The sequence below is a fragment of the Scyliorhinus canicula genome, chromosome 5, assembly GCF_902713615.1.
Source record: "Scyliorhinus canicula chromosome 5, sScyCan1.1, whole genome shotgun sequence".
Classification (NCBI taxonomy): domain Eukaryota; kingdom Metazoa; phylum Chordata; class Chondrichthyes; order Carcharhiniformes; family Scyliorhinidae; genus Scyliorhinus; species Scyliorhinus canicula.
Genome location: NC_052150.1, coordinates 225,634,424 through 225,660,814, shown reverse-complemented (window position 1 = coordinate 225,660,814; position 26,391 = coordinate 225,634,424). Strand labels below are relative to the sequence as shown.

Sequence of the window (26,391 nt, the reverse complement as noted above, 5' to 3'; positions counted from 1 at the left end):
GCCGAGGAGGAGGACATGCCAAGGCGGTGCTGCATGAGGCGTCATGTGTACCAACAGGACCAGGCTTGTCGTCGACGACTCCAGCTGAGCAGACAGTGCGGCACATCTGCCATATGACGGCACACATGGCACCGCGGGGGTATAGGGGAGGGCACACCTGGCACCGCGGGGGTATAGGGGAGGGCACACCTGGCACCGCGGGGGTATAGGGGAGGACACACCTGGCACCGCGGGGGTATAGGGGAGGGCACACCTGGCACCGCGGGGGTATAGGGAGGGCACACCTGGCACCACGGGGGTATAGGGGAGGGCACACCTGGCACCGCAGGGGTATAGGGGAGGGCACACCTGGCACCGCGGGGGTATAGGGGAGGGCACACCTGGCACCGCGGGGGTATAGGGGAGGGCACACCTGGCACCGCGGGGGTATAGGGGAGGGCACACCTGGCACCACGGGGGTATAGGGGAGGGCACACCTGGCACCGCGGGGGTATAGGGGAGGGCACACCTGGCACCGCGGGGGTATAGGGGAGGGCACACCTGGCACCGCGGGGGTATAGAGTAGGGCACACCTGGCACCGCGGGGGTATAGGGGAGGGCACACCTGGCACCGCGGGGGGTATAGGGGAGGGCACACCTGGCACCGCGGGGGTATAGGGGAGGGCACACCTGGCACCGCGGGGGTATAGGGGAGGGCACACCTGGCACCGCGGGGGTATAGGGGAGGGCACACCTGGCACCGTGGGGGTATAGGGGAGGGCACACCTGGCACCGCGGGGGTATAGGGGAGGGCACACCTGGCACCGCGGGGGTATAGGGGAGGGCACACCTGGCACCGCGGGGGTATAGGGGAGGGCACACCTGCATAATTAACACCCGTTAATTATGGAATTATCTCTACACATCCATGTTTTCCTGACTTTCACTCTCATCTACATCAACATCAGATTGATATATTTTAGCAAATTGTACCCAGTTTATTTATATGCCTCATGGATCTAACCACAATGTTTTGCTGCCACAGTGTTGCAGTGTCAAGGTGACGGTTGCCCTGAATCTCCACACCACGGGGGTCCTTCCAGGCGCCGGGTGGCGACCTGTCCGTGATCTCACAGACCTCGGTGCACAGCTGCAGCCCGAGATGCCCAGACCGATCACTACCTCCATTTCAATGTGGACCGAGCCCACCAGGATGCCCGGGCATTGGGAATCTCTGCCATCGCCGGGATGCCCCGTGTCCAGCGGGAGCTAGACAGGGTGTATGTCCCCGACAGGCACGTGCGGGTAACAAGCCGCAGTACACAACGCGGTAAGGGGCACCACTCAATGAATATTTAGCTGGTGTCAGCTGCACATCGCACACCTCTGCACCCAATACCCGGGCAGCGTGCACGATTCCTTCATTCTGTCACACTCAATGATTCCTGACATGATCGAGGGGCACCCCCTCCCCACCCCCCCTTTCCCTCTGGGACTGGGCCTTTCCCTCTGGGACTGGGCCTTTCCCTCTGGGACTGGGCCTTTCCCTCTGGGACTGGGCCTTTCCCTCTGGGACTGGGCCTTTCCCCTCTGGGACTGGGCCTTTCCCTCTGGGACTGGGCCACCTCGCTCAGTATCTGGGCCACGCCAGCCAGCACCTGGGCAATGCCGCCCATGTTCTCAGCCATGGCTTGCTGTGACTGGACCATACTGAGGGGCACTGCTGCAATGTCCAGGTGGCTCCAACGTATGGCTGCCTGTGAGAGGGCAGCCCTGTCCTGGGCCTCAGTCACCGCCTCTACAGAATGCCCCAGGCCTTGGTCATGTTGATCCGTAGCCGAAACCATCGCGCCCCCCCAGGCCTCTACCGCGGACGCCATCGTGTGGCACCACCCCCTGTTCGCGGATGGACTCCTCCACCTGCGCCCCCAGGTGCTGGATGTTCACCGACATCCCCTCTTGCGGTCCATGGCTCTCTGACTGCATCTGCACTGTGGGCGGGACTGGATGTTCCAGGAGCCCGGGATCGGCCCGGGCGGCAGCTGGATGCTGGGGATGGGCTGCCCTCCGACCGTCCAGTTCCTCGGCCGCTCCTACCTCCACCTGCTGTACCGGAGCGGCTGTGCGGTGCTCACCAGGTAGTGTCCCAGGAGCCTCTTGGGCTGTCGGTTCTGCCTCTGGCATGGTGGGTGGGCATCTGGCAGGGACGGGTGTGGAGAGGAGGGAGGGACTGAGGGGCAGGGACTGCAGTGTAGACTGGGCGACTGTGTTGCCCATCGGGCCTAGTTGGGTACGAGGAAATGCATCCACACCATCATGGAAGCCCGATACTCCTGGTTGGCACAGTATATCGACTTAAATTTGAACCGAGCCCAACAGGATGCCCGGGCTGGAGGGTTCACCGCTATCGCCAGGATGTGCCAGGTCCCGGGGTTGATCGACAGGACGCATGTCCCTCTATCAGCAACATGAGGGGGTGGACTTTACAAACTGAAAGGGTTACCTCTCCATGAATGTGCAGCTGGTATGTGACCACTTGAAGCACATCATTCACGCCTGCGCCTGATACCCGGCACGGCACCTTCATCCTGGCACACTCGAAGGCTCCCGACACCTTCCAAGCACACCCCCGGCTGAGGGGTTGGGGCCAGGGCTTATCCGCTGCGGTCGTGGCTGATGACGCCAATCCAGAGGCCACAGACCAATGCGGAGACCCGCTACAATAACGCCCATGTCGAGACCAGGGCCGTGACCGAACGGTGAATCAGCTTCCTCAAGGTGCGGGTCAGGTATCTGGACGTTCTGGAGGGGCCCTCCAGTATAGCGAGGAGTGTCTCCGACATGGTGGTAGCCGGCTGCATCCTCCACAACATCACGCAGCAGAGGGCCGGCGTGCCGGAGGGAGATGAACGCCAGGCCTCGTCCGACGAGGAGGATGTGGAGGATGACCAGGATGGGCATGACCCTGTGACCTGGGTCCCTTTTGGCGATGGTCCTCTCAAGCGACAGGTCCTCGAGTGTCCCTGGTGGGATGGTGCAACTCCGTGTTGCTCATTGCCCATAAATACAGAAAATATTAGCCTAAACAGCAGAATATGAAAATGGCATTTGGTAGCCTGGCCTTAGAACACACTGGGACCACAGATGGAGAATAATCTGCAGAATATTTACTGATGAGATGACCTGAATGGATTGTGTCAACAATGGTAAGAGTTTGGATTACTGGTGCGTGTCGGCAGATATAATATGTTATTTGTGAGGAAAATAGGTGGACTGCAGATTCACTGATGAACATGTTCCAGACACATACACGATAACAGCACAGCAGGGAAGAGTGAGTGTGGCTCTGGAGAATAGAGGAAATCAAGGTATTGACGCTCAGGGCGGAATTCTCCGCTCCCGATAAAAATTGGGATGGCCGTAGTGAAATTGATCGAGGTTCACGACGGCCTACGGAGCCCGCTCCCCGCACCTAATTCACCCCCATCCGGAGGACTAGGAGCGGGCCTCCGTCTTTCCCGGCCGCGATCTCGTCACGCCGGAAATGACGCGCAAAACAGCGCATTTGTGAGGTCATCCGCGCATGCGCGGATTGCCGTTCCAACCCGCGCATGCGCGGATGACTTCATCGCGCAGACGGCGTGAACCGTGCATGCGCGGTGGCCGTCTTCCTCCTCAGCCGCCCGGCAAGACGTGGCGGCTTGATCTTGCCGGCGAGCGGAGGGGAAAGAGTGCGTCCGTTTTGGACGCTGGCACGACGATCGGTGGGCACCAATCGCTGGCCTGTCCCCTCCCGAGCACAATCGTGGTGCCCCCGTGCCAATCGGGCCCCTAGATGCCCCAAACGGGCATCTGCCGCCCGTTTCACAAAGGCAGCGACCAGGTGTGGTTGCTGCCGTGGTGAAACGGGCGTGAAGGGTCGGCCGCTCGGCCCATACGAGGGGGGGGGGAGAGAATCGCTGGGGGCGCCAGGGGGGCGTAAAAAATGACGGGAGGCCCCCCCAGCGATTCTCCCACACCACGTGGGGAGCGGAGAATTCTGCCCATGGACTGTTTTGGAAACAATGAGGATACGATTAAGCACAGTGAAACTTGTCAGAGGGTTTGAATTAAATTAAGGAAGGACAGAGAATTCGAATGACCAAATTCAAGTCTGGGGGTTCCTCTGAATTATTGAGTAGTTTTTCTGACTCACCACCACAGGTCCCTGGTGTATGCGGGCAATTCCTGTCACCACATGGATTCGGCGCTGCTAAAAAAAGAGCAAGAATAATATTTTAATTGAACATTGGCCCACATTAAGAAACCTACAAACTGGGAGCTGAACTTTGCTAAATAGTGCAATATTATTGAACAAATTATTTTCTAGAATCATGGAAATTACAGTGCAGAAGGAGGCCATTCGGCCCATCGAGTCTGCACCGGCTCTTGGAAAGAGCACCCTACCCAAGCCCACACCTCCACCCTATCCCCATAACCCAGTAACCCCAGCCATTCGGCCCATTGAGTCTGCACCGGCTCTTGGAAAGAGCACCCTACCCAAGCCCACACCTCCACCCTATCCCCATAACCCAGTAACCCCAGCCATTCGGCCCATTGAGTCTGCACCGGCTCTTGGAAAGAGCACCCTACCCAAGCCCACACCTCCACCCTATCCCCATAACCCAGTAACCCCAGCCATTCGGCCCATTGAGTCTGCACCGGCTCTTGGAAAGAGCACCCTACCCAAGCCCACACCTCCACCCTATCCCCATAACCCAGTAACCCCACCCCACACTAAGGGCAATTTTGGACATTAAGGGCAATTTAGCATGGCCAATCCACCTAACCTTCTTTAGTGGATGAAATGCTTTTGGATTCTGTAAAACTATATTTACGGGAACAATATGAAGAAACATTATTATTCTTTGGCACCGGTTACTTGTGTTGAGATGCATTAGTCTGAGGGGCGGAAGAATTGGGGATATCACAACTGGCTGGGGGAGCAGGGAGGCGAGCGGGTGGTGAAGATCAAAGAGAAATGGGAAGCGGAGTTGGGACTGGAGATCAATTGGGGAGTATGGAGTGAGGCACTGCGTCGGGTAAATGGGACCTCCTCATGTGCAAGGATGAGCCTGATACAGTTTAAGGTGATGCACAGGGTGAATATAACTCGGGCGAGAATGAGTGGGTTCTTTCAGGGGGTAGCAGATGAGTGTGAGAGGTGTGGGCGGGGGCCAGCGAATCACACGCACATGTTTTGGGATTGTGAAAAATTGGGAAGATTCTGGGCGGGAGTGTTCGCGGTCTTAGCCAGGGTAGTGGAGGAGGAGGTGGAACCTCCCTTTGGTGGCGATATTTGGGGTTTCAGAGAAGCCGCAGCTCATGGAGAGGAGGAAGACCGATGTTGTAGCCTTCGCCTCTCTGATTGCACGGCGGCGAATTTTACTGGAGTGGCGGTCGGCATGGCCACCGGGGGTAGTGGGTTGGTTGGGTGACCTGTACGACCTCCTGCAATCAGAGAAGAGTATGAGTTAAGGGGCTCAGCAGGGAGGGTTTGAGGAAAGGTGGGGTGTTTGTGACCATGTTTGAGGGGCTGTTCATCGCAGGGGGGTGGGGAAAGGGGGGGGAGGGTGAAAAAGGGGAATAATCTGTACGGATGGTATAGTTGATTGTTGGGAAGTATGTTTATTTGCTGTAACCTGTTTTGATACCTGTCTGTAATAAAATACATTTAAAAAAAAAAGATATGTTCGTCTGAAAGGTGTTTTGATCGTTCGAATGTCAAAAGTTACATCAACTATCAAACTTGTCTAATCCTTCAGCATCTTTGCAGCTTCTCAATCACTCAACCCGGCCATGAAATGGGACATTTGTCATGAAAGGTTCAGTGGCTGGGGGAAAATGACAAAACGGGAGAACGAAGGGAGATCTAATTGATGGATACAAGATGCTGAAAGATCAAGATTTGGATAAAGTAGACATGGAGCTGATGCTTCCACTTGTGGGGCATTCTAAAACCAGAGGTCATAATCTTAGAACGAGAGGTAGCGAATTTAAAACAGATTTGAGGAGAAGTTACAGGCTGGATTCTCCGTTCAGGGATTGTGTCCCCCACACCGTGGTGAAAACGGTGGTCCTTTACACCAGGAAAACTGGCATCAACAGGCCACAGATTCACAGCCTTGCCAGGGGCTAGCAGGGAGCTGTGGTGGAGCCCACAGCTCCAGCTGCCGGTACGGCCCCCCTGCACTTCCGGGTCAGAGGCCGCGCATGCGCACGGCGGCAGCCTCCAGCAGCCGTGCCGTGCTCCATGGCGGACTCGGACCGTGGACCTGCACCGTGGAAATAGTGCCCCCGATCGGCCGTGCGCCCGACCCGGAGCGTCCGCTCAAAAATACCCCAGTCCCGAATGAGGCTCCCCCCCCCCCGCCCTCCGATCGGCCCGGCCCCCGACTGCGGTGGCCGTGGAGTGAGTCCGCAGCCGAGTATCCCGAACGGCAGGACCGTGAGTGGTCCACGCTGTCGGGAATGTGGCCGGTCGGGGGCGGAGAATAGCGGGCCGGGCCTCTGGCAATGGCCTCCGGTGCTGGCTAATTGGTGCGGCCTACTCCCCGAGTACTCCGGGGAAATCGCGTAACCAGCACCAGTCCCGATTCCATGTGGGAAACTGGATTCTTTACCCCGTCGCCGAACGCAATTTCGGCGTTGGGGTGCGGAGAGTCCAACCCTACTTCTCCCGAAGGGTCTATTGAAATCTCCTCGTCTTAGACTAACAGGTTTTTATTCAGCCATGGATATGGATCCAGTTTTATAATCAGGTAAAGATTGAATTGAATGGAGATACAGAGCTTCCCAGTAGAGCCGGCTTCCAGATTGCTGGGGGAGGTGCTGACGACAGGGGGACTGGAGAAGGGGGTAGTATCGGCAGTTTACAGGGCTATTCTGGAGGAGAAGGCGCCGCTACAAGGGATCAAGGCAAAGTGGGAGGAAGAGTTGGGAGAGGGGATGGAGGAGGGGTTCTGGTGTGAGGTGCTCCGGAGAGTAAATGCCTCCACCACGTGTGCGAGGTTGGGGCTGATACAGCTGAAGGTGGTGTACGGAGCACACTTCACAAAGGCGAGGATGAGCCGGCTCTTTGAGGTAGAAGGTGTGTAAACGTTGCAGGGGAGGCCCCGCAAACCGCGTTCATATGTTTTGGTCCTGCCCAAAGCTGGAGGATTACTGTAAGGAGGGGTTTAGGGTAATTTCTACATAGGGTGCACGTGAAACTAGACCCGGGCCCTCGGGAGGCCATATTCGTGGTGTCGGACCGGCCGTAATTGGAAACAGGCGCAGAGGCAGATGTTGTAGCCTTCGCCTCGTTGATCGCCTGAAGGCGGATCCTGTTAGGGTGGAGATCTAGAATATAGAACATTACAGCGCAGTACAGGCCCTTCGGCCCTCGATGTTGCGCCGACCTGTGAAACCTTCTAAAGCCCATCTCCACTATTCCCTTATCGTCCATATGTCTATCCAATGACCATTCAAATGCCCTTAGTGTTGGCGAGTCCACTACTGTTGCAGGCAGGACATTCCACGTACTTACTACTCTCTGAGTAAAGAACCTACCTCTGACATCTGTCCTATATCTATCTCCCCTCAATTTAAAGCTATGTCCCCTCGTGCTAGACATCACCATCCGAGGAAAAAGGCTCTCACTGTCCACCCTATCTAATCCTCTGATCATCTTGTATGCCTCAATTAAGTCACCTCTTAACCTTCTCTCTGACAAAAACAGCTTTAAGTCCCTCAGCCTTTCCTCATAAGATCTTCCCTCCATACCAGGCAACATCCTGGTAAATCTCCTCTGCACCCTTTCCAATGCTTCCACGTCCTTCCTGTAATGCTGCGACCAGAACTGCAGGCAATACTCCAAATGCGGCCGCACCAGAGTTTTGTACAGCTGCAACATGACCTCATGGCTCCGAAACTCAATCCCTCTACCAATAAAAGCTAACACACCGTACGCCTTCTTAACAACCCTATCAACCTGGATGGCAACTTTCAGGGATCTATGTACATGGACACCGAGATCTCTCTGCTCATCCACACTACCAAGAAACTTACCATTAGCCCAGTACTCTGTCTTCCTGTTATTCCTTCCAAAATGAATCACCTCACACTTTTCTGCATTAAACTCCATTTGCCACCTCTCAGCCCAGTTCTGCAGCTTATCTATGTCCCTCTGTATCCTATAACATCCTTCTGCACTGTCCACAATTCCACCGACTTTAATGTCATCTGCAAATTTACTCACCCATCCTTCTACGCCCTCCTCCAGGTCATTTATGAAAATGACAAACAGCAGTGGCCCCAAAACAGATCCTTGTGGTACACCACTAGGAACTGAACTCCAGGCTGAACATTTCCCATCAACCACCACCCTCTGTCTTCTTCCCACTAGCCAATTTCTGATCCAAACTGCTAAATCACCCTGAATCCCATGCCTCCGTATTTTCTGCAATAGCCTACCATGGGGAACCTTATCAAACGCTTTACTGAAATCCATATACACCACATCAGCTACTTTACCCTCGTTCAACTGTTTGGTCACCTTCTCAAATAACTCAATAAGGTTTGTGAGGCACGACCTACCCTTCACAAAACCATGTTGACTATCTCTAATCAAATTATTTCTTTCCAGATGATTATAAATCCTATCTCTTATAAACCTTTCCAAGACTTTGCCCACAACAGAAGTAAGGCTCACTGGTCTAAAATTACCGGAGTTGTCTCTACTCTCCTTCATGAACCAGGGGACAACATTTGCTATCCTCCAGTCTTCTGGCTCTATTCCTGTAGACGGTGATGACATAAAGATCAAAGCCAAAGGCTCTGCAATCTCCTCCCGAGCTTCCCAGAGAATCCTAGGATAAATCCCATCCAGCCCAGGGGACTTATCTATTTTCACTCTTTCCAGAATTGCTAACACCTCCTCCTTATGAACCTCAAGCCCTTCTAGTCTAGTAGCCTGTATCTCAGTATTCTCCTCGACAACTTTGTCTTTTTCCTGTGTGAATACAGACGAAAAATATTCATTTAGCATCTCTCCTATCTCCTTGGACTCTACGCACAACTTCCCACTACTGTCCTTGTCTGGCCCTACTCTTTCCCTAGTCATTTTTTAAATTCCTGACATACCTCTAGAAAGCTTTCGGGTTATCCTTGATCCTACCTGCCAAAGACTTCTCATGTCCCCTCCTGGCTCTTCTTAGCTCTCTCTTTAGAGCCTTCCTAGCTAACTTGTAACTCTTGAGCGCCCTAACTGAACCTTCACGTCTCATCTTCACATAAGCCTCCTCCTTCCTCTTCACAAGTGATTCAACTACTTCGGTAAACCACAGTTCCCTCGCTCGTCCACTTTCTCCCTGCCTAACAGGTTCATATATCAAAGACACGCAGTAGCTGTTCCTTGAACATGCTCCACATTTCCATTGTGTCCATCCCCTGCAGTTTCCTTCCCCATCCTATGCATCCTAAGTCTTGCCTCATCGCATCATAATTGCCATTCCCCCAGCAATAACTCTTGCCCTGCGGTTTATACCTATCCCTGCCCATTGCTAAAGTAAACGTAATCGAATTGTGGTCACTATCACCAAAATGCTCACCTACCTCCAAATCTAACACCTCTCCTGGTTCATTACCCAGTACCAAATCCAATACGGCCTCGCCTCTTGTTGGCCTATCTACATACTGTGTCAGGAAACCCTCCTGCACACATTGGACAAAAGCTGACCCATCTAAAGTACTCAACCTCTCCACCCTATGCCCTGGCATGGCAGGGGGACCTCCTGGAATTTTTTTTTATTTTTAAATAATTTTTATTAAGATTTTCACAAAATATAAACAACAAAACAATATTAACAAAACAGCCATGGTAAAAACCCAAGAACAACACCCACCCAACTACAAAAACAAAAAAAAGCAAACAACAAAAAGGAAAGAGATAACACCCGCCACATCCAACAAACCCATGTACACAGTTCTCCTCCCACCGAACCAAACCCCCCCCCCCCCTCTCCCCCCCCCCTCTCCCCCCCCCCCCCCCCCGGGTTGCTGCTGCTGCCGGCCTATTTCCCTGCCGTTCCACCAGCAAGTCCAGGAAAGGCTGCCACCGCCTAAAGAACCCCTGTACTGATCCCCTCAGGGCAAATTTCACCTTCTCCAATTTGATGAACCCCGCCATGTCATTGATCCAGGCCTCCACGCTTGGGGGCCTCGCATCCTTCCATTGAAGCAAGATCCTCCGCCGGGCTACCAGGGACGCAAAGGACTTGCTGGAATTCTTAACGCTTGTAAAGGTCAAATTTGAACTGAGGGGAAGGATGGAGGGGTTCTACAATTCATGGGCGTTATTCATTATGCACTTTCGAGAATTTGATTACATCGAACATTCGGGGGGTTGGGGGCTGGGAGGGTTGGGTGGGGGGGGGAGAGGGACTGTATGTGTTAATGGTCCCGATGGGTGATTCCTGATTCCTTTTTGTCCTTTGTTTATGTTAATATGTGTGTTAATGTCTGGGGTTTGGTGGGAGGATGGGATCGTTGTTGTTGCTATGGGGATTGACATTATATTCGTTGCTGATTATTGTTTATTGTTGGGTGTAAATTTGAGAGAAAATGTGAAAAAGGAGGAAAATTAAAAATCTTTTTTATAAAAAAGAGCGAATTGAATGGGTGAATATAGCTTGAAGTGGGAATGACAAACTCCTATTCCTGGGTCTTTATGCAAAAAGGTTCAAAAGGTGAGGGAGGGAGAAATTAACCCACTGACCAGATATGTGAAGGTTGAGAAGGAGTGTTTATGTCTTCTCACCGGCATCCTCAAATTTTATGATTATGTCTACGGCTTGCCAACATTTACTGTTGAGATGGATCATAGGCCTCTGGTCCACATCATCCAAAAGGACCTGAATGACATGACGCCTCGTTTGCAGAGAATTCTGCTCAAACTCCGGAGGTATGATTTCACTTTGGTGTAGACACCTGGCAAGGAGCTCACCATCGCCGATGCATTGTCCCGCTCCATCAACTCATCATTGCCGATGCATTGTCCCGCTCCATCAACTCACCATCGCCGATGCATTGTCCTGCATTGTCCCGCTCCATCAACTCACCATCGCCAATGCATTGTCCTGCATTGTCCCGCTCCATCAACTCACCATCGCCAATGCATTGTCCTGCATTGTCCCGCTCCATCAACTCATCATCGCCGCTGCATTGTTCTGCATTGTCCCGCTCCATCAACTCATCATTGCCGATGCATTGTCCCTCTCCATCAACTCACCCAGTGAACCTCTGGCGATCATCCAGCATATTGAATTGCAGGTACAACTGTGTGCAAGCACTCTCCCGGCAACAGATGGGAAGATCGTTCTCATCCGAGAAGAGATGGCCAAAGACCCCCTGTTGCAGCAAGTCATCCACAACCTCAGCAATGGCTGGTAGAAAGGGCAATGCCCTCAATTCTACAATGTCAAGGACGACCTGACGCTGATCGACGGCATCCTGCTCAAACTGGACAGGATAGTCATCCCGCTACGTCTCCAGAGCATGGTGCTGCGGCAGATTCATGACGGACGCCTGGGCGTAGAAAAGTGCAGATGCAGGGCCCAGCAAGCTGTCTACTGGCCCGGCATCAACCAGGAAATCACGGACATGGTCCTGAACTGAGAAACCTGTCAGAGGTTCCAACCAGCGCAGAGCAAGGAGACGCTCCAACCACATGACCTAGAGACCTCTCCGTGATCCAAGGTTGGCATTGACCTATTCCACGTGAATGGTCGCGACTATATCTTAATCATCGATTACTTTTCGAACTATCCTGAGGTGCTGAAGCTGCCCGGCCTCACCTCATGGACCGTCATCAAAGTGTGTAAAGAGACATTCTCACGGCATGGCATCCTGAACACTGCCATGAGCGACAATGGCCCGTGCTTCCACAGTCGAGAATGGTCCACGTTTGCCAAGAGCTACAATTTCAGGCATGTCACCTCCAGTCCGCACTATCCGCAGTCCAATGGCAAAGTCGAAAAAGGGGTGCACATCGTTAAGCAGCTCATCCGCAAGGCCTCGGACTCCGCTTCCGACATACACCTTGCACTACTTGCGTACCGGGCGACTCCCTTGTCCACTGGCATGTTGCCAGTTCACTGCTGATGAACAGAGACCTGCGGACAACGCTTCCAGCCACACACCTGCCCAACCTTGATCACCTCCCGGTGCTGCAGAAGATGCAGCAGCCAGAAGCAGGGCTATGACACACATGCCACCAATCTGGACGTGGTATCCCCGGCAGACACAGACAGGATAAAGATACCGGATGGTGGGTGGTCTGCTCCGGCTGTCGTTGTTCAACATGCCGCACCCAGATCCTATGTCATATGTATGGCTGATGGCTCCATTGTGCGAAGGAATCGAAGGGCACTGTGAAACGTTGCTTGTCCACAGCCACTTTCCTCTCCATTTCCACATGTTGAATTGCCACCTCCAGACACCTCGAACCATGAGGCCACCAGTCATGCCTCCCACTCGCCTGTCAAGACACCGTCATCCCCTCCACCACCTCTCCGGCGGTCGACGAGGATCAGACGCAAGCCTCAGAGACTGGACTTATGAGCATTTGTTTTGGTTCTGTATTCCTCAGTCAGTCACATTAGAAAGACACATTCACATGTATATACGTCTACAAAAAGGGGGGGAGATGTCATGATTATGCAAACATGCAACCAATGAACACTCAGAATAGGACACAACCAATGGGCAGTCAGGATACTCAGAGGTGGCATCACCACAAGGGGGCACGACGTAAACACTATAAAAGGGATGAGGCACTCACACCCGGCCTCTTTCCACAGACAGACATCTAGAGAGTCAGACAGGGTTGATCAGCAGCATCACACCCCAGCACGTGGCTTAGAGCAGGCTGGTACAGTTAGACCGAGTTACTACAGTTAGATTAGCAGAGAGTCTAACTCATTTGAGAACTTTGTTAATAGTTCAATAAACACATTGAACTAATTTCAGAGTCTGGAGCATCCTTTAGTTAAGACTGCATCAAATAGCAGCCAGTGTTATCTGAAGCAGCATAACACAACAAAATCCAAGACTCCATCACCTCCTCCTCCCTCTGGGTGCCCGATGGGTCCCTGGCTACTCCTTGAGATGGAGGTTCTGCTGATGCGGGCTCTGAGCGCTCCCCCACCACCCGGCTTTGCCAGTCCTGGAGGCCACTCTCACCTCAACTGAGATCTCACTGCGCACAGCCATGCAGCACAGTGACTGGGCCACCTCACTCTGTGACAGTGCCCCTCCCTCTGGCACTGCCCCCTCCCTCTGGGACTGGGCCTCCTCTCTCTGGGACTGGGCCATTTCCCTCTGGGACTGGGCCATTTCCCTCTGGGACTGGGCCATTTCCCTCTGGGACTGGGGCAGCTCCCTCTGGGACTGTCCACCTCCCTCTGGGACTGTCCCCCTCCCTCTGGGACTGTCCCCCTCCCTCTGGGACTGGGGCAGCTCCCTCTGGGACTGTCCCCCTCCCTCTGGGACTGGGCCTCTCCCTCTGGGACTGTCCACCTCCCTCTGGGACTGGGCCTTTCCCTCTGGGACTGTCCTCCTCCCTCTGGGACTGGGCCCCTCTCTCTGGGACTGGGCCTCCTCCCTCTGGGACTGTCCCCCTCCCTCTGGGGCTGTCCACCTCCCTCTGGGACTGTCCCCCTCCCTCTGGGACAGTGCCACACCCCTCTGGGACAGGGGCAGCTCCCTCTCGGACTGGGCCATCTCCCTCTGGGACTGGGCCTCCTCCCTCTGGGACTGGGCCATCTCCCTCTGGGACTGGGCCTCCTCCCTCTGGGACTGGGCCATCTCCCTCTGGGACTGGGCCTCCTCCCTCTGGGACTGGGCCATCTCCCTCTGGGACTGGACCACCTCCCTCTGGGGCTGTCCCCCTCCCTCTGGGACTGTCCCCCTCTCTCTGGGACAGTGCCACACCCCTCTGGGACAGGGGCAGCTCCCTCTCGGACTGGGCCATCTCTCTCTCGGACTGGGCCATCTCCCTTTGGGACTGGGCCATCTCCCTCTGGGACTGGGCCTCCTCCCTCTGGGACTGTCCCTCTCCCTCTGGGACTGTCCCCCTCTCTCTGGGACTGTCCCTCTCCCTCTGGGACTGGGCCACTCCCTCTGGGACTGTCCCCCTCCCTCTGGGACTGTCCGCCTCCCCCTGGGACTGTCCCTCTCCCTCTGGGACTGGGCCCCTCCCTCTGGGACTGTCCCCCTCCCCCTGGGACTGTCCCCCTCCCTCTGGGACTGGGCCCCTGCCTCTGGGACTGGGCCATCTCCCTCTGGGACTGTCCTCCTCCCTCTGGGACTGGGCCCCTCCCTCTGGGACTGTCCCTCTCCCTCTGGGACTGGGCCCCTCCCCCTGGGACTGTCCCTCTCCCTCTGGGACTGGGCCCCTCCCTCTGGGACTGGGCCATCTCCCTCTGGGACTGTCCTCCTCCCTCTGGGACTGGGCCCCTCCCTCTGGGACTGTCCTCCTCCCTCTGGGACTGTCCCTCTCCCTCTGGGACTGTCCCTCTCCCTCTGGGACTGGGCCCCCTCCCTCTGGGACTGGGCCACCTCCCTCTGGGATTGTCCCTCTCCCTCTGGGACTGTCCCTCTCCCTCTGGGACTGTCCCTCTCCCTCTGGGACTGTCCCTCTCCCTCTGGGACTGGGCCTCCTCCCTCTGGGACTGTCTCCCTCCCTCTGGGACTGTCCCCCTCCCTCTGGGACTGGGCCTCCTCCCTCTGGGACTGTCCCCCTCCCTCTGGGACTGTCCCCCTCCCTCTGGGACTGGGCCACCTCCCTCTGGGACTGGGCCACCTCCCTCTGGGACTGTCCATCTCCCTCTGGGACTGGGCCCCCTCCCTCTGGGACAGTGCCACACCCCTCTGGGACTGGGCCTCTCCCTCTGGGACTGTCCCTCTCTCTCTGGGACTGGGCCACCTCCCTCTGGGACTGTCCCCCTCCCTCTGGGACTGTCCCCCTCCCTCTGGGACTGGGCCTCCTCCCTCTGGGACTGGGCCATCTCCCTCTGGGACTGTCCCTCTCCCTCTGGGACTGTCCCTCTCCCTCTGGGACTGCGCCCCCTCCCTCTGGGACTGGGCCATCTCCCTCTGGGACTATCCCTCTCCCTCTGGGACTGTCCCTCTCCCTCTGGGACTGTCCCTCTCCCTCTGGGACTGTCCCTCTCCCTCTGGGACTGGGCCATCTCCCTCTGGGACTGGGCCCCTCCCTCTGGGACTGTCCCTCTCCCTCTGGGACTGTCCCTCTCCCTCTGGGACTGGGCCCCTCCCTCTGGGACTGTCCCTCTCCCTCTGGGACTGTCCCTCTCCCTCTGGGACTGTCCCCCTCCCTCTGGGACTGTCCCCCTCCCTCTGGGACTGGCCTGTCCCTCTGGGACTGTCCCCCTCCCTCTGGGACTGTCCCCCTCCCTCTGGGACTGTCCCTCTCCCTCTGGGACTGTCCCCCTCCCTCTGGGACTGTCCCTCTCCCTCTGAGACTGGGCCACCTCCCTCTGGGACTGGGCCATCTCCCTCTGGGACTGGGCCACCTCCCTCTAGCCCCTCCCTCTGGGACTGGGCCACATGACTGTGACTGGCTCAGGTCAGCTAGCACCCAGGCAATGCCGTCGATGTCTGCAGCCATGACCCTTTTTGACTGGGCCAAGCTCTGGACTCCCACTGCAATGTCTCGGTGGCTCTGGATTTCCACTGCAATGTCCCGGTGGCTCTGGATTCCCACTGCAATGTCCCGGTGGCTCTGGGCTCCCACTGCAATGTCCCAGTGGCTCTGGGCTCCCACTGCAATGTCCCGGTGGCTCTGGATTCCCACTGCAATGTCCCGGTGGCTCTGGATTCCCACTGCAATGTCTCGGTGGCTCTGGATTCCCACTGCAATGTCCCGGTGGCTCTGGATTCCCACTGCAATGTCCCGGTGGCTCTGGATTCCCACTGCAATGTCTTGGTGGCTCTGGATTCCCACTGCAATGTCTCGGTGGCTCTGGATTCCCACTGCAATGTCTCGGTGGCTCTGGATTCCCACTGCAATGTCTCGGTGGCTGTGGATTCCCACTGCAATGTCTCGGTGGCTCTGGGCTCCCACTGCAATGTCCCCGTGGCTCTGGGCTCCCACTGCAATGTCCCAGTGGCTCTGGGCTCCCACTGCAATGTCCCGGTGGCTCTGGATTCCCACTGCAATGTCCCAGTGGCTCTGGGCTCCCACTGCAATGTCCCGGTGGCTCTGGACTCCCACTGCAATGTCTCGGTGGCTCTGGGCTCCCACTGCAATGTCTCGGTGGCTCTGGATTCCCACTGCAATGTCTCGGTGGCTGTGGATTCCCACTGCAATGTCCCGGTGGCTCTGGGCTCCCACAGCAATGTCTCGGTGGCTCTGGATTCCCACTGCAATGTCCCGGTGGCTCTGGGCTCCCACTGCAATGTCTCGGTGGCTCTGGGCTCCCACTGCAATGTCTCGGTGGCTCTGGATTCCCACTGCAATGTCCCAGTGGCTCTGGACTCCCACTGCAATGTCCCAGTGGCTCTGGATTCCCACTGCAATGTCCCAGTGGCTCTGGATTCCCACTGCAATGTCCCGGTGGCTCTGGGCTCCCACTGCAATGTCCCGGTGGCTCTGGATTCCCACTGCAATGTCTCGGTGGCTGTGGATTCCCACTGCAATGTCTGGGTGGCTCTGGGCTCCCACTGCAATGTCCCGGTGGCTCTGGGCTCCCACTGCAATGTCCCGGTGGCTCTGGGCTCCCACTGCAATGTCCCGGTGGCTCTGGATTCCCACTGCAATGTCTCGGTGGCTCTGGATTCCCACTGCAATGTTTCGGTGGCTCTGGGCTCCCACTGCAATGTCTCGGTGGCTCTGGATTCCCACTGCAATGTCTCGGTGGCTCTGGATTCCCACTGCAATGTCCCGGTGGCTCTGGATTCCCACTGCAATGTCCCGGTGGCTCTGGATTCCCACTGCAATGTCCCGGTGGCTCTGGATTCCCACTGCAATGTCCCGGTGGCTCTGGACTCCCACTGCAATGTCTCGGTGGCTCTGGGCTCCCACTGCAATGTCCCGGTGGCTCTGGATTCCCACTGCAATGTCTCAGTGGCTCTGGGCTCCCACTGCAATGTCTCGGTGGCTCTGGATTCCCACTGCAATGTCTCGGTGGCTCTGGATTCCCACTGCAATGTCTCAGTGGCTCTGGGCTCCCACTGCAATGTCTCGGTGGCTCTGGATTCCCACTGCAATGTCCCGGTGGCTCTGGACTCTCACTGCAATGTCCCGGTGGCTCTGGGCTCCCACTGCAATGTCCCGGTGGCTCTGGATTCCCACTGCAATGTCCCGGTGGCTCTGGACTCTCACTGCAATGTCCCAGTGGCTCTGGATTCCCACTGCAATGTCTCGGTGGCTCTGGGCTCCCACTGCAATGTCTCGGTGGCTCTGGATTCCCACTGCAATGTCCCAGTGGCTCTGGATTCCCACTGTAATGTCCCGGTGGCTCTGGATTCCCACTGCAATGTCTCGGTGGCTCTGGGCTCCCACTGCAATGTCCCGGTGGCTCTGGATTCCCACTGCAATGTCCCGGTGGCTCTGGGCTCCCACTGCAATGTCTCGGTGGCTCTGGGCTCCCACTGCAATGTCCCGGTGGCTCTGGATTCCCACTGCAATGTCCCGGTGGCTCTGGGCTCCCACTGCAATGTCTCGGTGGCTCTGGGCTCCCACTGCAATGTCCCAGTGGCTCTGGATTCCCACTGCAATGTCTCGGTGGCTCTGGATTCCCACTGCAATGTCTCAGTGGCTCTGGATTCCCACTGCAATGTCCCGGTGGCTCTGGGCTCCCACTGCAATGTCCCGGTGGCTCTGGGCTCCCACTGCAATGTCCCGGTGGCTCTGGATTCCCACTGCAATGTCCCGGTGGCTCTGGATTCCCACTGCAATGTCCCGGTGGCTCTGGATTCCCACTGCAATGTCCCGGTGGCTCTGGGCTCCCACTGCAATGTCCCGGTGGCTCTGGGCTCCCACTGCAATGTCCCGGTGGCTCTGGGCTCCCACTGCAATGTCCCGGTGGCTCTGGGCTCCCACTGCAATGTCTCGGTGGCTCTGGGCTCCCACAGCAATGTCCCGGTGGCTCTGGGCTCCCACTGCAATGTCTCGGTGGCTCTGGGCTCCCACTGCAATGTCCCGGTGGCTCTGGATTCCCACTGCAATGTCCCGGTGGCTCTGGGCTCCCACTGCAATGTCCCGGTGGCTCTGGATTCCCACTGCAATGTCTCAGTGGCTCTGGGCTCCCACTGCAATGTCTCAGTGGCTCTGGATTCCCACTGCAATGTCTCGGTGGCTCTGGGCTCCCACTGCAATGTCCCGGTGGCTCTGGATTCCCACTGCAATGTCCCGGTGGCTCTGGTGCATGGCTGCCAGTGACAGTACTGCCCTGTCATGTGCCTCAGCCACTGCCCGCACAGTGCCCCAGGCCGTGGGCATCCTTACCCATGTCTGATAGTTTGCCCTCCCCCCCCCAAAGGCCCCCACCACGGATGCCACCTGTTCAGTGTTAGTCTGGGTGGCACAAATGGTCGACACCACCTCCTTCCTTCGCAGGCGGTTGGACACCTCCAACTGTGCCTGCAGCCGCTGGATGGTTCCTGACGCCTCCTCATGTAGTCCCTGACTCTGTGGCTGCATATCCAGCCTCGATGGGACCAAAAGGCTGACACCCGCCTGGACGGCAGCTAGTCCCTGGGATCGGGCCTCCCTCCAACCGTCTGCCTGCTTCGGGGTTCCTACCCACCTGATGTTCCGCTGCACGTGCCTGGTTCACATCAGCTAGTGCCCCAGCAACCTCTTAGAATTGGAGAACCACTACAGTGCAGAAGGAGGCCATTCGGCCCATCGAGTCTGCACCAGCCCTTGGAAAGAGCACCGTTCACAAGCCTATCCCCGTAACCCAGTAATTCACCAGAAGCTCCCCCTTCGTTGCCAGGTGATCCTGCAAGACACAAGACATGACGCATGGTTGGATCACTGGTTGGGGTGCTGGGGGGGGGGGGGGGGGGGGGGGGGGGGGTGTGGAGATAGTGGGGTGCTGGGGTGCTGGGGTGGTAGGTGGTGCCACGCCTGCCATAGGAGCCTCACAACTCAGCGGGGGATCATTTGGTTCCAGGATGCTGATACCTCCCCCTCAGCGACTGCCCCGCTCTCTGTGCAGAGAAAATGCACAGTGTTAGGAAGTCAGTCGCGGGCAGCACAGGGGTGGGCACCTGGTGGCTGTGTGAACAGGGCACCAGGCCTTGGTGGGCACCCTGTGGCTGTGTGAACAGGGCACCAGGCCATGGTGGGTACCCTGTGGCTGTGTGAACAGGGAACCAGGCCATGGTGGGTATACTGTGGCTGTGTGAACAGGGCACCAGGCCATGGTGGGTACCCTGTGGCTGTGTGAACAGGGCACCAGGCCATGGTGGGTACCCTGTGGCTGTGTGAACAGGGCACCAGGCCTTGGTGGGCACCCTGTGGCTGTGTGAACAGGGCACCAGGCCTTGGTGGGCACCCTGTGGCTGTGTGAACAGGGCACCAGGCCATGGTGGGTATACTGTGGCTGTGTGAACAGGGCACCAGGCCATGGTGGGCAGTATGGGCGTTGGTATGTGGCGCAGGGTGGGGTGCGGGCAGTGAGTGAGGTTTGGTTGGCCTCGGGGTGGGTGGGGGGGGGGGGGGGGGGGGGGGGGGGCTGTTCGGGGAGCCAGCCTTTTGGTTGCAGTAAGTGTGGGCAGTGGAATATTTATCTGCGGCTGCAGCTTGTCAGCCTGCGAGTGCCAATCTCGACCCAGGCCAATCGGATGCCGTTTTGCATTGGAATTTGACTGGCTCCACGGGGCTCCGGTGCTAGCCCATTAATGGATCCTGAATTGCTCCGGCACTGGGCCGCTTCCCTGGTTGCCGAGCACCGCCGGCTGAGTCCCGGCGTCCGCACACAGGGCTGGATTCTCCAATTCTGCGGCTGGGTGCCGACGCCAGCGTGGGAACTGTAGCCTTTTGCGACACCTGGCAATGCCGCCATGTTCTCAGCCATGGTCCGCTGTGACTGGGTCGCCGCGGCAATGTCCAGGCGGCTCTGGCACATGGCTGCCTGTGAGACAGCAGCCTTGTCCCGGGCCTCGGCCAGCGCCTGCAGAGAATGCCCCAGCCCTGGACATGCTGATCCATAGCCAAAACCATCGCCTCAATGCCCCCTCCACTGCCCGAGCTCTGGGGTGTGCTGAGCCTCGGGCGGGGGGGGCTGGTGTCCGAGCTGCTCCGGTCGGCACTCGGCTCACGGGAGAGCTCCAACCGGCTGGCGGCGGGGGATACCAGATAGACCCACCCCATCACCGGCTGCTCCTGCAAGGCACAAGGCAAGATGCATGATTAGACCGTGGGCCAGGGTGTGGTGGGGGAGAGGGTGGGGGTGGTGTGGGGGTGGTGTGGGGGGGGGGCGGGTGGAGGTGGTGAGTGGTGAGGGTGGTGTGGGGGAGGGGGTGGGAGTGACGGTAGTGTGGGGTGGTGTGGGGGTGGAGTGTGGATGAGGGTGGTGTGGGGGAGGGGGTGGGAGTGACGGTAGTGTGGGGTGGTGTGGGGGAGGGGGTGGGAGTGACGGTTGTGTGGGGTGGTGTGGGGGTGAGGGTGGTCTGAGGGTGAGGGTGGGAGTGAGGGTGATGTGGGGGTGGTGTAGGGCTGGGAGTCAGGGTGGTCTGCGGGTGGAGTGGGGATGAGGGTGAGGGGTGGAGTAGGGGTGGGTGTAGTGTGGAGGTGATGTGGGGGTGGGAGTCAGGATGATGTGGGGGTGAGGGTGGTGTGGGGGTGAGGGTGGTGTGGGGGTGAGGGTGGTGATGTACCATCAATTGAACGCGAGACGAGTTGCTGGACAAGAGTATGGCTTTAATCAGCTAGATGTTAGCCCTGCGGTCGATTACAGTAGAAGGACAACCGCCGGGAGTACTGGGTATTTATACCCTGGCCTGGAGGAGGGGTTAACTCAGCCTCTCGACCAATCGGGAAGCTGTCACATGACTGGTCTCAACCAACCGGTCGAGAGGCACATGACCGACCAAGGCCAATGGTAAGCCGGTGTTCTGCACCAATGGCAGGCAGCTATGCTAATCATACCACCACAGGTGGTGTGGGGGTAAGGGTGGTGTGGGGGTAAGGGTGGTCTGAGGGTCAGGGTGGTGTGGGGGTGGTGTAGGGGTGGTAGTCAGGGTGGTCTGCGGGTAGAGTGGGGATGAGGGGGGGGTGGAGTGTGGGTGGGTGTAGTGTGGGGGTGGTGTGGGGGTGGGGGTGGGAGTCAGGATGATGTGGGGGTGAGGGTGGTGCGGGGGTGAGGGTGGTGTGGGGGTGGTGTGGGAGTGAGGGTGGTGTGGGGGTGAGGGTGGTGTGGGGGTGAGGGTGGTGTGGGGGTGAGGGTGGTGGGGGTGGAGTGAGGATGAGGGTAGTGTGGGAGTGAGGGTGGTGTGGGGGTGAGGGTGGTGTGGGGGTGAGGGTGGTGTGGGGGTGAGGGTGGTGGGGGTGGAGTGAGGATGAGGGTGGTGTGGGGGTGAGGGTGGTGTGGGAGTGAGGGTGGTGGGGGAGTGAGGGTGGTGGGGGTGGAGTGAGGATGAGGGTAGTGTGGGAGTGAGGGTGGTGTGGGGGTGAGGGTGGTGTGGGGGTGGTGTGGGGGTGAGGGTGGTGTGGGGGTGAGGGTGGTGTGGGGGTGGTGTGGGGGTGGTGTGGGGGTGAGGGTGGTGGGGGTGGAGTGAGGATGAGGGTAGTGTGGGGGTGAGGGTGGTGTGGGGGTGAGGGTGGTGGGGGTGGAGTGAGGATGAGGGTAGTGTGGGAGTGAGGGTGGTGTGGGGGTGAGGGTGGTGTGGGGGTGAGGGTGGTGTGGGGGTGAGGGTGGTGGGGGTGGAGTGAGGATGAGGGTGGTGTGGGGGTGAGGGTGGTGTGGGAGTGAGGGTGGTGTGGGGGTGAGGGTGGGGGTGGTGGGGGTGGGTGTAGTGTGGGAGTGAGGGTGGTGTGGGGGTGAGGGTGGTGTGGGGGTGAGGGTGGTGTGGGAGTGAGGGTGGTGTGGGGGTGGTGGGGTGAGGGTGGTGTGGGAGTGAGGGTGGTGTGGGGGTGAGGGTGGGGGTGGTGGGGGTGGGTGTAGTGTGGGAGTGAGGGTGGTGTGGGGGTGAGGGTGGTGTGGGGGTGAGGGTGGTGTGGGAGTGAGGGTGGTGTGGGGGTGAGGGTGGGGGTGGTGGGGGTGGGTGTAGTGTGGGAGTGAGGGTGGTGTGGGAGTGAGGGTGGTGTGGGGTGAGGGTGGTGTGGGAGTGAGGGTGTTGTGGGGGTGAGGGTGGGGGTGGGTGTAGTGTGGGAGCGAGGGTGGTGTGGGGGTGAGGGTGGTGTGGGGGTGAGGGTGGTGTGGGAGTGAGGGTGGTGTGGGGGTGAGGGTGGTGTGGGAGTGAGGGTGGTGTGGGGGTGGGTGTAGTGTGGGAGTGTGGGGGTGAGGGTGGTGGGGTGAGGGTGGTGTGGGGGTGAGGGTGGTGTGGGGGTGAGGGTGGTGTGGGAGTGAGGGTGGTGTGGGTGTGGTGTGGGGTTGAGTGTGGGGGTGAGGGTGGTGTGGGTATGAGGGTGGTGTGGGAGTGAGGGTGGTGTGGGGGTGGTGTGGGGTTGAGGGTGGGGGTGAGGGTGGTGTGGGTATGAGGGTGGTGTGGGAGTGAGGTATGGTGTGGGGGTGAGGGTGGTGTGGGTGTGGTGTGGGGGTGAAGGTGGTGGGGGTGGAGTGGGGGTGGGTGTAGTGTGGGGGTGGAGTGGGGGTGAGGGTGGTGGGGGTGGAGTGGGGGTGAGGGTGGTGTGGGGGTGAGGGTGGGTGTAGTGTGGGGGTGGTGTGGGGGTGGGGGTGGTGGGGGTGGAGTGGGGTGAGGGTGGTGTGGGTGTGGTGTGGGGGTGGTGTGGGGGTGAGGGTGGGGTGGGGGTGGTGGGGGTGGGTGTAGTGTGGGGGTGGAGTGGGGGTGAGGGTGGTGGGGGTGGGTGTAGTGTGGGGGTGGAGTGGGGGTGAGGGTGGTGGGGGTGGGTGTAGTGTGGGGGTGGTGTGGGGGTGAGGGTGGTGTGGGAGTGAGGGTGGTGGTGTGGGGGTGGAGTGGGGGTGGGTGTAGTGTGGGGTGAGGGTGGTGGGGTGGAGTGGGGGTGAGGGTGGTGGGGGTGGGTGTAGTGTGGGTGTGGAGTGGGGGTGAGGGTGGTGGGGGTGGGTGTAGTGTGGGGGTGGTGTGGGGGTGGGGGTGGAGTGGGGGTGAGGGTGGTGTGGGGGTGAGGGTGGTGTGGGGGTGAGGGTGGAGTGGGGGTGGGTGTAGTGTGGGGGTGAGGGTGGTGGTGTGGGTGTGGTGTGGGGGTGGAGTGGGGGTGGGTATAGTGTGGGGGTGGGGGTGGTATTGATGGGGATTCACACACGTATCATGGGGAATCGTAACTAAGTTGGGTCTCACTTCATCGCCCGCGGCCTGAGTGATCTCCCTTTCCTGCAGGCTGCCGACCACATCCAGAACCCTCTGTGCTCCATGGTGAGGGGCCGCAGGTCCAGCGGTCCCCCTCCAGGCTTCTCCCACTCCCAGCGATGGGCGGAACAGGGAATGACAGTGTTAGACAGTCCGGCGCATGCAGCCCATGGGGTGGGTAGCTGGTGGATTCAGTGGCCAGGACACCTGGCCATGGTGGTATGGGTGCCTGCATGTGGTGCAGGGGCGGGCAGGTTGGGGGTTCGTCTGCCCTCCGGGGTGGTGGGGGGGGGGGGGTTACGGGTGTGTGGGAAGGGGGTTGGTGCCAGGGGCACAGTGTTGCCAACTCACCCTGACCGCCCTGAGGAGGTTGTGCAGATTTGTGCGGCACTGCTGGTCGGTCCGAACGATGTTGCCCACGGCGCTGACCGCCTCTGCCACCTGCACCCAGGCACGGTGAACAGCGGCTGTTGGCACCCTGCTTCCATGGCCGGGATACAGGGTCATCCTCCTGATGTCCCCCCGCTCCCACCCTGCGTCCAGTAGCGTCTCCAGCTCAGCAGCTGTGAATCTTGGGGCTGTTCTCCTGGCTGCCATCCTGTTGGCTGGGATGGTGTGTGTGTGGGGACTGGGGCAGTGCAGTGTGTATACGCGGCTGCAGCTTGTCAGCCTCCTGAGTGTCAATCGCGAATCCAGCGAATCCAGCACCGTTCTCATTAGAATGGATTGTGTTCCACATGGCGATGGTGCTGACCCCTTAACAGTAGCAGAATCGGTCCAGGTGCGGTGTCAGATTTGCTGTTGTGAAACCCCACGGGCGGGATTCTCTAATATTGGGGCTATGTCCCCACGCCGGTGCGAAAACCAGCACCAACCACTCCGCCATCAACGGTCCCCGAAAGTGAGGAATTCTGCCCTTCCGAGTGGGCTAGGCTGGCGCCGGAGTGGTCCCCTCAGCTCCAGCCGGCCTGTGCGAGTTCACGCATGCGCAGAACGGCCAGCGTGATTCGGCGCATGCGCGGAACGGCCGGCGTGATTCGGCGCATGCGCAGAACGGCCAGCGTGATTCGACGCATGCGCAGAACGGCCAGCGTGATTCGGCGCATGCGCGGAACGGCCGGCGTGATTCGGCGCATGCGCAGAACGGCCGGCGTGATTCGGCGCATGCGCAGAATGGCCAGCATGATTCGGCGCATGCGCAGAACGGCCAGCGTGATTCGACGCATGCGCAGAATGGCCGGCGTGATTCGGCACATGCGCAGAACGGCCGGCGTGATTCGGCGCATGCGCAGAACGGCCGGCGTGATTCGACGCATGCGCGGGGGTTCTCTTCTACCCGCCGCCCCCCGGGCAATATGGCGGAGCCCTACAGGGGTCCGGCGCAGAGTAAAATAGGTCTCGGGAACCAGCCCGCCCTCTGACCGATAGCGGACCTGGCCGCTGTGGGGGCCCCAGCCGCCGTGGGGGCCCCCACCCCCCTTGGGGTCAGATCCCCCCGTCCCCCCCCTCCAGGATGGCACCCGCAGACTCACCTTCCAGGTCCTGCCGTGTGGGACCTGAGTAACTCACGCCGGTGCGACTCGGCCAAACTCATCGGCCACTCGGCCCATCGGGGCCCGGTGAATCACGGGGGGGGGGGGGGGGGGGGGGGGGGAGGGGGGCTCTCTCACGGAAGAATCTCAGAGACGGAGAATCCCATCCAAGGAGTGAATTTATCAAAGTTTCCATGGAAAGATATTCAGGAGAATAGATGGAATTGATTGGGGAATAAAAAGCTTTCTACTAATTGTGAAGTCCAGGACATAGTGAAAACAATTGAGTCAGACCTTTAAAAAAATACTTCTTTGTTCAAAGGGTGGTAGAAGTTTGAATCTCATTTGTGCAAACACAGATGCGCTATCAATTGTTAAATTAAAAATGTGAGTTTGACCATTTCCTGATTCGCTAAAGGCATTAATGGATAAAGATGAGAATATGAAGTAAAGTTGTAGATCAGTCACAATCTGCTAGAGGACCTATTCATATCCCAGTATTTCCTCCACATGTGCTACAAACACCACTAAATGGCTAGAAAAAGGTGAGGGTCATTAAAGGGGAAGAAGCATTCAAAGGCATCGAGACTCCTAAAATATGCCTCAGTAAACTAACGCCTTCAGCAATGAAAGGCGCGATTTAACGGCCTCGTCACACCCAACTTGGATGAGGCTGCTGAATCTGTACGAGATTCGTGACGCTCGGGATGCCTGGTGAGATTTAACGGAATCGCGCGTGACGTGGCAATCTGGATCTCGCCCTCACCCATTCGGCTAATATAAATATTTACCCGCCGCCCGGGAAGTAACGGCCATAGCTGGGAGACTTTGCCAGGGTGCTGTTTAGCACCGGGAAGGGAGGTACCCTGGCTCTCTCTTTGGCATCTGGGCACTTTAACATTGCCAGTCTGGCACCTTGGTAGTGCCACCCGGGCACCCTGGCAGTCCTGTTCTGGCACTGCTGCCTAGTTACCCAGGTGGCACTGCCAGGCTAGCTGGGGAACTGCCAGAGTGCCAGGCTGGTAGTGCCAAGATACCTGGGTGCCAGGGTGCCTGTGTCAGTGATCGGGCCGGAGGATGCTTCGCCCTTAAAATGTGGGGGGGGGGGGGGGGGTGTGTGTGTGTGTGTGTGTGTGTGTGTGGGGGGGGGGGGGGTGTTTGCTGGTGGTGCTCAAAGACCCTGCAAGAGGTACGTTGGGTCGTCCGGAGGGCACAGTGTGGGTGGCAGAGAGTGGTTGAAGATTGGGAGGGCATTTCAAAATGTGGTCCTGATCCACAAATACTCTTCCCGAACTTCCCGAACCCCCCTATGGATTACCATTCACCCCCCTATGGATTACCA

At 58.3% G+C, this 26,391-nt stretch overlaps 1 protein-coding gene across 7 annotated transcripts in view; it reads right to left on the bottom strand.

Moving 5' to 3' along the window:
- Positions 1-26,391, bottom strand: part of LOC119966628 — a 292,892-nt gene that overhangs the window by 152,422 nt on the left and 114,079 nt on the right. For 6 of the 7 annotated variants that reach the window (XM_038798641.1, XM_038798640.1, XM_038798634.1 and 3 more), the window contains one exon: positions 4,175-4,231. In XM_038798641.1, the coding sequence (XP_038654569.1) occupies positions 4,175-4,231 (57 nt within the window). The remainder of the gene's footprint in view (positions 1-4,174; positions 4,232-26,391) is intronic. The other variant, XM_038798635.1, reaches the window with a different exon arrangement.